This window comes from Bos taurus, chromosome 13 (assembly GCF_002263795.3).
Source record: "Bos taurus isolate L1 Dominette 01449 registration number 42190680 breed Hereford chromosome 13, ARS-UCD2.0, whole genome shotgun sequence".
NCBI lineage: Eukaryota > Metazoa > Chordata > Mammalia > Artiodactyla > Bovidae > Bos > Bos taurus.
In genome coordinates this window covers 76894865-76908733 of record NC_037340.1, presented here as the reverse complement: position 1 = coordinate 76908733, position 13869 = coordinate 76894865, and the positions used below count along the sequence as shown (strand labels likewise).

Genomic DNA, 13869 nt, shown 5'->3' with positions numbered 1-13869 from the left:
AAGGGGAAAGTCTTGGACATAGATTTTTCTCGGAATCATCGGCCTTAGACCGTTTGGATTTTCTGGCACTTGCTTCGTTTGGGATTTCCACTTCATCTTCCTGTGTTTTGTGTGTGTGTGTGTGTTCTGTCGCTCAGTCGTATTTGACTCTTTGTGACCCCATGGACTGCAGCCTGCCAGGTTCCTCTGTCCATGGAATTTTTCAGTCAAGTATATTGGAGTGGGTTGCCATTGCCTCCTCCAGGGAACCTTCCCAACCCAGGGACTGAACCCACACCTCTTGTGTTTCCTGCATTAGCAGGCAGATTCTTTACCACTTGCGCCTCCTGGAATACTCTCCCTGTGTTGGGGAGTCCTAAATTAGACTGTCGGAGAAGGCAATGGCACCCCACTCCAGTACTTTTGCCTGGAAAATCCCGTGGACGGAGGAGCCTGGTGGGCTGCCGTCCATGGGGTCGCTAGAGTCGGACACGACTGAGCGACTTCACTTTCACTTTTCACTTTCATGCACTGGAGAAGGAAATGGCAACCCACTCCAGTGTTCTTGCCTGGAGAATCCCAGGGACGGGGAAGTCTGGTGGGCTGCCGTCTCTGGGGTCCCACAGAGTCGGACACGACTGAAGCGACTTAGCAGCAGCAGCAGCAGCAAATGAGACTGTGTTGCTGGGAGGTCGAGGGTGTGGCTCCAGAGGGGAGAGGCCTGTGTTCAGGAAGGAGGTGGGTGGTTGTGCATTAGTGTTTATCATGTGCCCACTCTCCTTCCTGCCCAGCTGAGTCTGGAGAATAAATAATTGCATTTCTCAGACTCCCTGAGATGGGATAGGGTCGGACAGATCAGATCCAGCTGCGTGAGATTTGGAAGGCAGGGCTGGGACAGAGGCCACCCTTCTGCTCTTGCAGCAAAGCACAGTCGTGGTTATGTTGGCTCTCTGTGATCGCATTTGCAGAGCGCCCGGCTTCCAGCTTCTGGGTGTCAAGGGGAAGGGCTCTGTTGTGCTGTTGGCGGTATCTGTCTGGCAGGACAGGGTGGCTTTGTAGCTGATAGTTAAGGCTACATCACCTGAGGCCTGGCAGCAGCAGCTTGGGCAGCATTTCCTGAGAGTACCAGCTTGGGCGGGCTTTCCCATTGGCTCGACAGTAAAGAATCGACCTGCAGTGTTGGAGACGCAGGTTTGATCCCTGGGTTGGGATGATCCCCTGGAGGAGGGCATGGCACCCCACTCCAGTGTTCTTAACTGGAGACTCCCATGGACAGAGAAGCCTGGCGGGCTATACAGTCAATGGGGTCGCTAAGAATCAGACACGACCGAAGCGACTGAGCATGCACACACCAACTCGGGCAGGCAGGGGTCTGATTGTCCCTTTCCCCAGTTAGGGCAGGGGCAGTGGCTCCCCTGGAGGGCCAGTTGGGCAGTGTTCTTGGTTTTCTGGCAGCTGTAATTCTAGGCTGCTCTAGCCCCTCCAAGAATTGAGTAAGGAAAGCCCTCATTTTTTTCTGCTTAAAATGCTTTGCTTGGTTTCTGTTCCTGCAACTGAAAATTGTGTCAGTTAGGGTGTTTCCTCTAAGGAATCTTGTTTCACCTTCATGATGCCAGAGCTCTGATTTGGTTTCTTGTGACCCTTTGTGGTTCCATGGTGGCGCAGCTCCAGGTATCATCTGACACAAATCAGGAGGAGATGGGACCCAGTTCTCCTCCCTAGTGGAGGAAAACCTTTCCCAGAAGCCCCAGAGGGACTTCCTTTCCCATCTCATTGGCCAGAAATCAGTCACTTGGCTACTTTCACCAAATATGCTGACCTGAAGTGTATATACAGTGGACATGTTTAAGTATCTGTCTGTTTGGGCTTTGAGTTTCCTGGCAGCCAAGTTAAAAAGAGCAGGACACATCAGCTACTTAGCATTCATTTGTCAAAAAAAAAAAAAAAAAAAAGGAAGAAGCTGGGCAATTCTTCTGGGAGACAGAGTTCTCGACATCCAGCTAGAAAGAAAATTTCTCATGTGGGCCCCTGTGAGGAGCATTAAGCAAGCAGTTTGGCAGCCAGACCAGAAGTGATTTCCAGATGCCTTCTGGTAAATGCCTAGGGAAATAGGAACTAAGGGTCTTTGAGGCTCTTATGACCCTGAAAAATCTGCAGTTTGAGAATGGCGCTTATTTTGATCAGTGTTGCTGGGTGCAGTAGGAAATAAAGTGACCCAGAGTAAGAGCTGCTGGCAATTATTGAGCACATGTGACACATTACTCCAACACAGGAAGAGAGGGCTGTTGTTATCCCCATTTCACAGAGTAGAAAACTGAGGTGCAGGCTCTTGACTTTGGGTCCAGCCTTTTAACTTACAGATGATCCTGCCTTAAGCAAGTCTGTCTTATTCTCCTGGCCTCATTTCCCCCTACTTGTCTAATTTTGGGCTTCCCTTGTGGTTCAGTTGGTAAAGAATCTGCCCTCAATGCAGGAGACCCAGGTTCGATCCCTGGGTCAGAAAGATTCCTTGGAGAAAGAAATGGGAATCCACTCCTATAGTATTCTTGCCTAGAGAATTTCATGGACAGAGGAGCCTGGTGGACGGTAGTCCCTGGGGTCACAAAGAGTCAGACACGACTGAGCGACCACACTTTGACTTTTACTTGTCTCATTTCAGAAATAGTATCTCTAAAGCTGTCTCCTGGTATCATTTTGTCAATAAAGTGAAGCATAGAACACAGATGATTTTAGGAAAATGTGACATCGTTTTCTGTATAGTAGAAAGGTTTTCAAGTTTGATCCTCAGAGTGGACTTGGGAAAATAATATGTTCCAGCTAGAACAAATAATGTTTAACTATGAAGCTGCTTGCAGTAACTTCATGCCATCAGCAGTTAGCGCCTCAGGGGACTGGATGACTTAGGGCGGCATTCACAGTGAACAAAGGTGGTTGCCGGTCCTGATTTTTGATTCTCTTCTTGATACTTTCTAGTCTCTTTGACCTCTTGCCAATCTGATTAGATAGCTGTCCTCTCTCTCGCAGTATGGCTGGCAAGGGACTTGTTTCCGAAGGAGGTTGATCTTGTCTTGGCCACTCTCTTGCTGTGTGCTCAGGGTTGCACCATTAGTTTGATCTCTGATCTGTGGTTTTTTTGGCCTGATCCTCTATAAGCCAATTGTCCTTTTTAGTTGTGGGACTGGTTTAGTTAAAACCAGATAAGGTAATCCATAAATCCATTTTATTGAACACCAGGAAATGGGAGTATGTCACAAGAGTGTGGAAGTAAGCGTATGGGCCCGCCCCCTCTGCTTGGAGGGGTGCCTTTGCCTCAGTTTCCTTATCTGATAAGTTTGGATAGAGGCAGGAGACCACATGGCTCACTTGAGGATTCGGGGATTATGCAAAGCGCTCAGAACAGTGTTTTTTTTTTTTTTTTTTATTGGTTCGGAGTAAATACTCCATAAATGTCAGGAAGAGCCGTGGCTGCAAAGCAGGATTTCTTGTTTGATTTTTTTAGATGAGAAAGCATCATGCAACTTTGGCAGGGCTTGTACCAGTGTGGGCTGACCCTCCTGCAAAGGGATGCTCCACAGACTTCCGTGAGAAGCTCACGGTCGTAAAAAGACATGCATGGTCTTAATAAGAAAAAGAGAGAACATACCACTCTTACTGGCTCTGGATGCCCTGGCTTAAGAGACTGTCCACTGTTCACTCCCCCAAAGAGAGACAGCAGGAAAGAAACGTGAGGAAAACGTGAAGTTAAAAAGAGGGGCCATAAATAGAAGTTCTTGTATGTTCTTCCCACCCGCTCTGGGATGCCTTGTGCTCTTGCCCCTCTGAAGACCCCTGCTGTAGGCAGACAGATGCATCAAAACACTTCAGGTCCCCGTCTAGGAGGGGCACAGGTGGCAGAGGGGAGAGGGTGGGGCAGTAGGGCCACCTGTCTGGGTTCAGGTCTCAGCCCACCCACTCACTAGCTGTATCATCGTGAAAGCCGTTTAGTCGTGTCCGACACTTTGCGACCCCATGGGCTATATAGTCCATGGAATTCTCCAGGCCACAATACTGGAGTGGGTAGCCTTTCCCTTCTCCAGGGGATCTTCCCAACCCAGGGATCGAACCCAGGTCTCCCACAACGCAGGCGGATTCTTTACCATCTCATTCTTTCCCTGAGTCACCAGGGAAGCCCAAGAATACTGGAGTGGGTAGCCTATCCCTTCTCCAGGGGATCTTCCCAACCCAGGGATCGAACCCAGGTCTCCCGCAATGCGGGCAGATTCTTTACCAGCTGAGCCACCAGGGAAGCCCAAGAATACTGGAGTGGGTAGCCTATCCCTTCGCCAGAGGATCTTCCTGACCCAGGAATTGAACCAGGGTCTCCTCCTTTGCAGGTGGATTCTTTACCAGCTCATTCTTTCCCTGAGTCACCAGGGAAGCTCAAGAATACTGGAGTGGGTAGCCTATCCCTTCTCCAGGGGATCTTCCAGATCCAGGAATCGAACCAGGGTCTCCTGCTTTGCAGGCGGATTCTTTACCAGCTGAACTACCAGGCAAGCCTGGACTAGCTGTGTGACCTTGAACAAGTCACTTCGCTGTTCTGTGCCTTTGTTTCCTAAAGTGAAACTCCGTTTCTGTAAAGTGAGAGTTGTAAGGATTAATGGAGTTCTGTGAGATACTTAGAACCGGAGTTGGCGGGTGGTAAGCCATGCACCTGTGTTAGCTTTCGCCCTCTTCTCTGCACAGCACTTCACTTCTGCTCTGTCTGAAGGAGGCCTGCAGCCCTGACCGGCGGACTCCGTGGTGTTCAGCCTCTTCGTGTGTATCTGGTCCTTAGCCCCACCCCTGACCTGGGTTGAAGGATTCCAGGGAGACTGTCAGCTGGGCTTCTTTCTTAGCAGAGCTGGGGTGGAAGAGGCCTCCCTCTGCAGCATCCTGGGCACTTCAGATGCAGTTTTCTGGGTGGCCGTTGGCTGAGGCCAGGGAGGCAACTTCCCAGGCTAGGTGTGCTTCTCTCTGCGGTCCCCTGGCCTTGGTCTAGGTTTGCATGGCCTCTGGGCTCTTGGTCCCTACAGCCGGGCCCGGTGGTAGGTTCCTATACAAGCAGCCTTCCACCCTGAAGGGCAATGGGCACGACAGCATTTTGGTTCCCTTCGTTTTGGTGTCAGCTGGTGCTCTGTATCTCACAAATCTGGGTATTCCCTTTACTCTGAGTATAGTTATTCTAAAATACTATGCATTGGACTACTTCCCTGGTGGCTCAGAGGGTTAAGAATCTGCCTGCAATGTGGGAGACCTGGGTTCAATTCCTGGGTTGAGAAGATCCCCTGGAGAAGGGCATGGCCACCCATTCTGGTATTCTTTCCTGGAGAATCCCATGGACAGATGCGCCTGGCAGGCTACAGTCCATGGGGTTGCAAAGAGTTGGACATGACTGAGCGACTAAGCACAGCACGTGCAAGCAGCCCAAATCCCCTTTGGAGCCTGGAAGGACTGGTAGGCGGGCACGAGTGAGGTGGACAGAGGAGACAGAAGCACGGGGTCTCGAAGGAAGTGTCGTGCTGCCGTCTGCTCTGAGCTGCCCTGTGGGCCGTGGATGGACTCTCATCACCAGGGAGTCGCGCTCTCCATTTGCGTGGATGCTGAGGCTCCAGGGGCTGCTTTTGCCCCCATATCGTTGGAGCAGCAGGCACACTACCGTGCTGGGTTGCTGTGCTGTGGGTGTCATGTATCTGCCGGTGGCACACAAGCATCTAGGTGGTGATTTCTGTTAACGGGTATGTGCTTGTGTCCTGGGCTGCACAGCCCTTGGCTGCAAAGAAGTTGGTTTTCCAAGACCCAGAGGGGGCTCTCTGGCACCACTGGGTGAATGGATTTGTTGTTTCCAGCTGGCCCATGGGCACCAAACAAACCCACTCTGACAGCAACGGAGGGAATTGCGGAGGGTAGGTAGCAGACAGTCTCATTTCTGAGTTGCCAAAACCAGTTCCCCTTGCTGGGTCTCAGAAATAATTGAGATAGCAGGCCTCTCTGGGGTATGAACTTGTCGCTCCTGGGTGTTGAGTGTCTGGGGAAGGAGATTCTGTGAAGAATCCCGGCTCTTTCCTCCCTCAGTTCATTTCCAGGCAGAGACAGCATCTTGTCTCTTGGTTTCTTGCTACTCTGTGATCTGCAGGTTTGTAATGAATTTCCCCTAAAATAAACACTTTCGTGCCATATCCCCTGGGCCTCAGTGTCAGAGGCCCCACCAATGGATGGGGCCTCCATCCTTATCTTGATGTATTTAAAGTACATCAAGCACTTAAAGTTGGAGGCTCTACAAAAGAGAGATTTTAATGGTTTAAGTGAGATAAAAATCTTGGGATTTCCCTGGCAGTCCAGTGGTTCGGGCACTGCACTTCCACTGCAGGGGCACAGGTTCGATCCCTGGTCAGGGAACTGAAATCCGGCGTGCCGTGCACTGCAGCCAAAACAAGAACAGCAACAAAACAACCAGCCCAGCGGTTTATTTCTCAGTAGTGATGCAGGCTGGGGGTGGGGCGGCCCTGCTCCATTCGGACCCTGGTCCCTTCCAACGCTGTCCTCTGCCATCTGCTACAGCGGGTCCTGCCACTCTGGCCACCTTCCATCCTAGGCAAGAGGAGATAAGGGAGGAACGGGAGGGAGGTGGTTTTCTCTCAAGAAAAGGATGTAGAAGCGGGGCACACTGGCTAGAATATCGTCACAGGACCATGCCTGGCATGAGGGATGCTGAGACGTGGAGTCTGTGGTTGGGCAGCCACGTGCCAGCTGAAACCACCTTTCTCGGACGGAAGAGGAGCATGGGTCTGAGACTCCCCCCTCCCCAGGGGCCCATGCCCTCCACGGTCTCTTTCCCGCTTCCTCTCTCTTATCACTGTAAGATCTCTCTGCCCCGGGCCCTGGTCCGCTCAGAGCTCCAGATGGACCTGTGTGGTCCTTGGCTCCGTGTCCTCCTTCCAGCAGGGACCTCGCCCCGTCCGCATCCTCAGCCTCTTTATCTTCGCCATCCTCCCGGGCTCCCCAGCGCCTTTCCTGATCACGCTGCTTGAGCCCCACGAGAATTCAGTGCACTCCACACACACCCGGCATCTTCGTTATTTAGCACAGATGACCAGGTAGAATTCAGGAATGGTTCCCATCGCTTCTCACACCTGCAGCTAGAGGGGGTGCTCTCAGAATCCTTCCCCTGGTGATGTTCACGTGGGGTTGGTCACTTGTTCTGCAAGCATTTGTTGAGCACCTACTGTGTGTCAGAGTGTGTGGGAGGTGCTAGAAGTACAGTGGCAAATGGTTGATAGATGCTCGATAATGCTTCCTGTCCTTAGGAAAGTGGCATTCTTTATATGTATATAATGAATTCTGCCAGCATTTAAAAAATATCTATGTATTTACTTGGCTGTTCTCAGTCTTGCGGCATGCAGGAGCTTTCGGTGTGGTATGCGAACTCTTCGTTGCGGCGTGTGGGATCTAGTTCCCCGACCAGGGCACGAACCTGGACGCCTTGCCTGGGGAGCTTGGTGTCTTAGCCACTGGACCACCAGAGAAGTCCCAGAGGTGGCATTCTCATGGAGGAAATAAAGAAACAAGTCAAGACACAAATAAATGGGGGGGGGGAGGGGATTGGCAAAAAACCAACTAAACAAAACACAACAAAACCTATAACAAAACACTGCCTGGGCCGTGTGGGCTGAGTGAGTCCTTCCACCTTGCCAGGTCCCAGGTCCCCTCTCTGAGCGATGGTCGTCTCTGTATGCTCTCCTGCCAGCAGAGGGAAGCTGTCGATTGGGTGGTACTGTCGATTGGGTTTCTGTCTGCTCACCTCCAGTGGTGCATTGAGATTTTGGGGGTGTGAGGGAGGCAGGGGCAGGTCTGTCTCTGGAAACAAAGAGGGGTATCCCCAAGGGCTGTCTCCTGGATTCACCAGCTCATGTACTGCACCCTGCCCTGTTGCTCTCCTAGGGCTCCAACCTCACGGACATCTGCACCCAGCTCCTCCTGCAAGGGACTTTGTTAAAAATCTCTGCGGGCAACATCCAGGAGAGAGCTTTCTTCCTCTTCGACAACCTGCTTGTCTATTGCAAGCGGAAATCCAGGTGAGTGCCTGGAGGTGGGGCCAGGGCTGCCTGGGTGGGTCAGGAGGCTGGGATCCGGTTGCACTCTTGACAGTTTCTCCTGGGGCGCTGGGCCTCCCTTTTCTCCTCTGAGTTGAGAGATTTGTTCTTGATCAGCACTCTCCAGGAATATAGGTTATTTAAAATTTTCTAGTAGCATTTAGAGAAGCAAAAAGAGGTAGGTGGAATAAATTTAGATAATATATTTTATTTACCCCAATATATCCCCAAATATTATCATTCTACCTAATCAGTTTAAAAAATTGAGTGAATAGGTATTTTGCATTCTTTTAAAAAACGTACGCTAAAGCTTCAAAATCTAGTGTGTCTGTTACGCTTACAGCTCGTCTCAGTTTGTGCCAGGGACCTTTAAGTGCTCAGCAGTCACCCGTGGCTTGTGGCTGCTGTAGTGGGCAGTGTAGGGCGAGGCGGTCATGGGAGTTTGGAGATTTTTTTGTGGCACTCGCATCTTGTGATTCTAAGATCCAAAGATAGATGGTTCGAGGGGAGGGGGTCCTTCTCCTGTTACATTTTTTGAAGTAAAGATAGTGTCTTCGTCATCTCTGTGTCTTTCATTGGAGCGTCTTAAACTTTGCAGAGTGAATGGACGGGTGGATGAGTGGTAGACCGATGGGGATGGACGTTTGGTAGGATGTGTGGGCAAATGGGAGGAGGGATAGATGCCTAGGTGGAAGTTTGGGAGATTAATGGATGTAGGTGAAGGGAGGCCTGGAGGCAGTGCTTGTGAATGCGTGTATGAACTGATCGGTAGACAGATGAGTGAGTAGATGAATGAGTGAGTGGTTGGAGTTTAGGAGCCTGTTGGATGGAGGGATAGATAGTTGGTTGGGGGAATCTATGTTTGGGTCGTTGGAGAATCAATATGAAGACATGATGGGCTGGCAGAGGTGTGTTTAGATGAAAGTTGAGTTGGGCCTTTATAAGTAAATGGGTAGATGGATGGATGGTTGGATGGTCATAAATTGGGAGGCTGGGTGGATGGTGGAGGTTTAGAGATTGGTGGATAGATGGTCTGTTGGATGGGTGTGTTGAAGAATGATTGGTTGGTAGTTGCCAGAGTGGCTAGTCCCTGGTGTGGAAGGTTGGGTGATTGGATGGCTGCGTTGATGGAGAGATGAATGAATGAGTGGATAGAGGGAAAGTTAGGAGACGGAGGGGTGGGGGCTTGAGTGGATGGTTGGATGGACGAGTGGGTGGGTAGGTTGGTGGGCCAGGAGAATCCCTGCCTTTCAGTTTTCTCGCTGAGGAGGTAGAGAACCGTCACAACTGACCAGTGCAGCCCATTTTGAATGAAACTTCTTCCTGCTACGTTGCTACGGGACAAAATAGTGACTTGCCAGAGGCTTCTTTATTCTTTTATCTAGCAAAGGCTGGGGCTGAGGGGAGGTCCAGATCTGGGCCTTACTCTCGGCATCACCTCTGCTTTCCTTCTTGGTTCTGGGCTTCTCACTTACTGCCTCCCTGAGCCTCGTTTTCCTTGTCTGGTTCTGCTGGCCTTCTAAGGTTGTGGTGAGGAACCGTTCCACAGGATGAGTGAGGGGTGTTCAGTGTGGGCGTGGGGAAGCTTCTCATCGTCCTCCTTCAGCAGTCTGACCTCTCTGAGCCTCAGTTTTCTCTTCTGTAAAATGGGGTTGATTTAAAAAAAGTTACAATAGTGTTTGGTTAAGAGCCGAGTTCCTTATTATTTCTCTAACTCTGTGACTTTGCCTCTCTCGTTCAATTTCCTCATCTGTGGAATAGGTTGAATTATCCTGTACCCCACAGAGCCATTTTGAAGGACAAACCTGTTAAGTTTGCTTGGCGCATAGTAAGTGCCCAGAATGAGTAGCTGCTGTTACTGATTACCTCCACAGGTGACGAGTTCCTATTCAGTGTGATCCTGTGAGTGCAGCTTTAGCACACAGTAGGCACTTCGGCCACAGGCCCCTCCCTCTGCCCCCTTCCCTCCTTGTTCTGGGGCTTGCTCCTTCTGGTCAGAGGCCTCCGTGTCCTTCCTCACCGTCTCTGCGTGGCTGGGCCATGTGTCTCTTTCTCACTGACGTTTTCTTCCCTCTCACTCCCTTGGTCTGTCTGTGACTCTCGTGTCCTCCTGTCCCTCCATCAACGCTGCCCTCTCCTCCCGCCTTGCGCCCTGCCTGTCCTCACTGGGGCCCTCCTGAGAGTCCTCCTTCGGCAATGCCAAGGCCACGGCCAGCATCCACCCGTAGCCCTGCCCGCAGCACCTCCCCAGGCCGTCTGAGGCAGGCCCTTTTCCCAGAATCCGGGGGTTTAGAAAACAGCACGTCCCTTCAGGCCCCTGTGGGCCCCCAGCCCGGGCCGAGTTTACTCAGGCTTCAGCCACCCCCACACGGGCTCTTCCTCCGCTGGAGCCAAAGCAGCTGATGCTGGTGGGGCTGGATCCCCAGGGGGCCTTCTGGGGCCGGCCCTGTGGCCACACGAGCTCTTGTAACTCCGTTTCCGGCCTCAGGCTTGCGAGTGAGCAGGGCCGGCTGGAGGCAGAGGGCACACGTCACCCGGGAGAAGCTGGCAGGCTGCCACCTTTCCTGCACTGGGTCAGGAGCCCGAGGGCTGGGCTCTGAGAGGTCTCGGAGGGGTGGGGCCATCAGCGGTGGATGGAGCTCCCGGCCCGACCCTGATGTGGTCCCAGGAAACGCCCGATGCTGGTAGCTGTCTGCCTCTGGTTATGGCTTCACCAGGCACCACCAGTCCGGGTCATGGGTCAGGAGAGGTCTCTGACTCAAGAGTGCTTCTGGTCGGATTCAAAACTGGAGGCTGTTCAGGCCTTCCCTGGTGGTCCAGTGCTTAGGAATCTGCCTTTCAACGCAGGGGACGCAAGTTCCATCGCTGGTTGGGGAACTAAGATCCCCCATGAGGAGGGGCAACTAACCTCGTGTGCCTCAGCTGCTGAGCCCGCAAGTTGCAATGAAAGATTCCCCAAGATACAGCGAAGATCCTGCCTGCTGCAGCCAGGACCCAGGTGGCCAAAGAAATACGTATTAAAAAAAATAAAAATAGAGGCTTCTCAGGTGTCAGAAGTGGAAGGGAGAGTTTTAAAAACTCACCTCCCGGTTCTTCAGAAGAGGAAACTGGGCACAGAAGAGCCAAGTCTCCTGTGTCTCAATGTTCGTTTCAGATCATGGAGGCGTCAGCAGTGTGTAGTGGTTGAAAATGCAGAGACGCTGCTGCCGCTCGCTGTGTCAACTCTTAATGCCTCTGTTTTTCTGTCTGTTTAGTGGGGGTGAGAGCACTCTCCATCTCATGAGGTTGTTTTTACAGATCAAGGTAAAACACATAAGGTGGCTGGAATGGCGCCTGGAACAGGGTGTGTAGAGTAGGAGAAATCTAAAACCGTGTCTCCCCTTGGTTTAGTCACACACAGCTCACACTTCACTTGGGTTTGAAACAAGATCTTCATTTTATTTAGGCCTTACCACGTGGCATGTGGGATCTTAGTTACCGACCAGGGACCAAACCTGTGCCCTCTGTGCTGGGAGCGTGGAATCTTAACCATGGGGCCGCCAGGGGAGTTCTGAGACTCTTCCTTTTCATTGCAACGTCTGCTCCAGACCTTTTTCTCCTTGAGTCTTCTTCATTCCTAATAAAGGGCACCACCATTTACCCAGGCTGTGAGGCCAGAGTCTTAGCTGTCCTTCATTCTGACCTGCCTTACCCCCTCATCACCAGCAAGTGCTTTGCATTCTCTTATCAGACGTTGTCTAGAACCTCAATGTGATTCTGATAAAAATTGCAGGAGGGAGGTTGTGTGTCTGTGTACATAAATGATTTTTAAGTTTACATGGAAACACAAACAAAGACAGCTAAGACAGTTTTGAAGGAGGACAGAGATAGAGGACTTTGACTCCTGACACCAAGGCTGCTGGAAAGCTGCTGTAATTAAGATTGTGTGGTTAAAATGGTGTAAAATCAGATTAATGGAGTGCAGTAGTGAGTCCAGAAACAGACCTACATGAAAGCAGTCATTGAAATTTCAACAAAAGTACCAGTGTGGTTCTGTATATGGTGCTGGATCAGTTTGATAACCAGCGGGAAAAAGATGAGTCTTGACCCTTCATACAATATACAAAAGTCAACTTCAGATGGATCATTGATTTAAATGTGAGCAATAAAACAATAAAGCTTCTAGAAGAAGGCATAGGAGTCTGTCTTCATGACCTGGGGGGTAAGCAAAGATTTTTAAATTGTACAGAAAGTATAATTATAAAGGAAAAATATATTTATCAGACTACATTAAAATTAAGAACTTTTGTTCCTCGAAAGACAACAAGAAGGGAATAAAAAGCCAGGCCACAGAGGAGGAGAAGATCTTTGCTATCACTTTGCAAAGGACTCGTGTCCATAATATGTAGACCAACTTTGGCCTTCTGCCTATTTTTATAAATAAAGTTTTATTGGCAAATGGCCATGCCCATTCATTTTTGTGTTGTCTCTGGATGCACTCACGCCTCAAGGGCTGAGTTCAGTAGTTGTAACAGAGACCATATGGCCCACCCAGCTGAAAATATTTACACGCTGGTTCCTTTTCAGAAGAAAATCTGCTGAGCCCTGTTATAAAGCATTGAGAAAAAGACAGCCCAACAGAAAAATGGTCAAGGGACAGTCATTTCACAAATGGAAGATACCAGATGGCTAATAAACATGAAAAAGTGTGCAGCCTCATTACTCACCAGGGAAATACAGATGACATCTTTATTAGACACACTCCTCTCGGCAACCAAAATGGCCAGAATGAGAAATTCAGTACCAGTTATGGAGACTGTGGAGCAACTGGAGTGTCTGTACGCCGCTGGGGTGGGATAATTGTTATGGCTTGGCAGCGTCTACCAAAGCAAGTTGTGTGCATTCCTTATAACTGAGCAATTCAACTCCTAGGTAGATAAACCCGAAGAAAGGCACATGTATGTTCTTCTTAAGACACACATGCCAGAACATAAGGCACAGCACGAGACTGAAGCCAACCCAAGTGTCCGTCACCATCACCCTGTGTGATTCCATGAATGTGAAGTTCCAAAACAGGAAAGTGAACCCAAGAGGTTAGACATCAGGATAGTGGTTAATCTTGCAGGGGGTAGGAGCCAGAAGGGGGGATGATGGAGAGCTTTGGGGGTGCCTCCTGCCCTCCCATAGTGGAAGATGTAGTCTCAGAGACTACGTCTTGCTGCAGCCCTAGCACCTAGAATAGTGCCCGGTAGGTATTCTCTCAATCACCTGTTGAATGCATGGGTGGGTGACTCCCCCAGTCCCACCTTGGTAGCCTTCCTAGAGGAAGTGCTGGTCAGATGGTTTGTCAAGTGACTAAGTGGGTGTGTGAGAGTCCCCCTGAGCGAGTGACTCAGCGGTGGGTAGGTAGATGCAGATTTCTCCATGTAGAAATGGAGGTCCTCTCCATTCTGGTTTTCTTTCAGGCAGTTCCTGTTGTTAGACACCCTGACAGCCTCTACCCATTTTCTAGCCTTAGAAGAGTGGGGTTTCTATTGGTCCTTATTGGTTTCACATCCACATCTCCTGTTGGCTCAAAAGTAGCTCTGGGAAGTCAGCAAGGTTATTAGCCCATTTTCCAGATGAGGAAGCTGTGGCTGAGAGTGGAAAAGAGACTTGCTCAAGTCACCCCAGCACCAGCCAAAATGCCACACTTCTAAGCCAGTTCCTGCCCTGCTCCTGTCCCCGGCTGTCCTTTCTGTGCCACTGTCCTGCACCCGATCACCCTGTTGAAGATGACTGAGGCGCGGGGAGGGGACGG

At 50.6% G+C, this 13869-nt stretch overlaps 1 protein-coding gene across 2 annotated transcripts in view; it reads left to right on the top strand.

The window, feature by feature from the left end:
* Nucleotides 1-13869, top strand: part of PREX1 (phosphatidylinositol-3,4,5-trisphosphate dependent Rac exchange factor 1) — a 181152-nt gene that overhangs the window by 113032 nt on the left and 54251 nt on the right. For both annotated transcript variants that reach the window (XM_025001304.2, XM_025001303.2), the window contains one exon: nt 7939-8072. In XM_025001304.2, coding sequence (XP_024857072.1) covers nt 7939-8072 — 134 coding nt within the window. The remainder of the gene's footprint in view (nt 1-7938; nt 8073-13869) is intronic.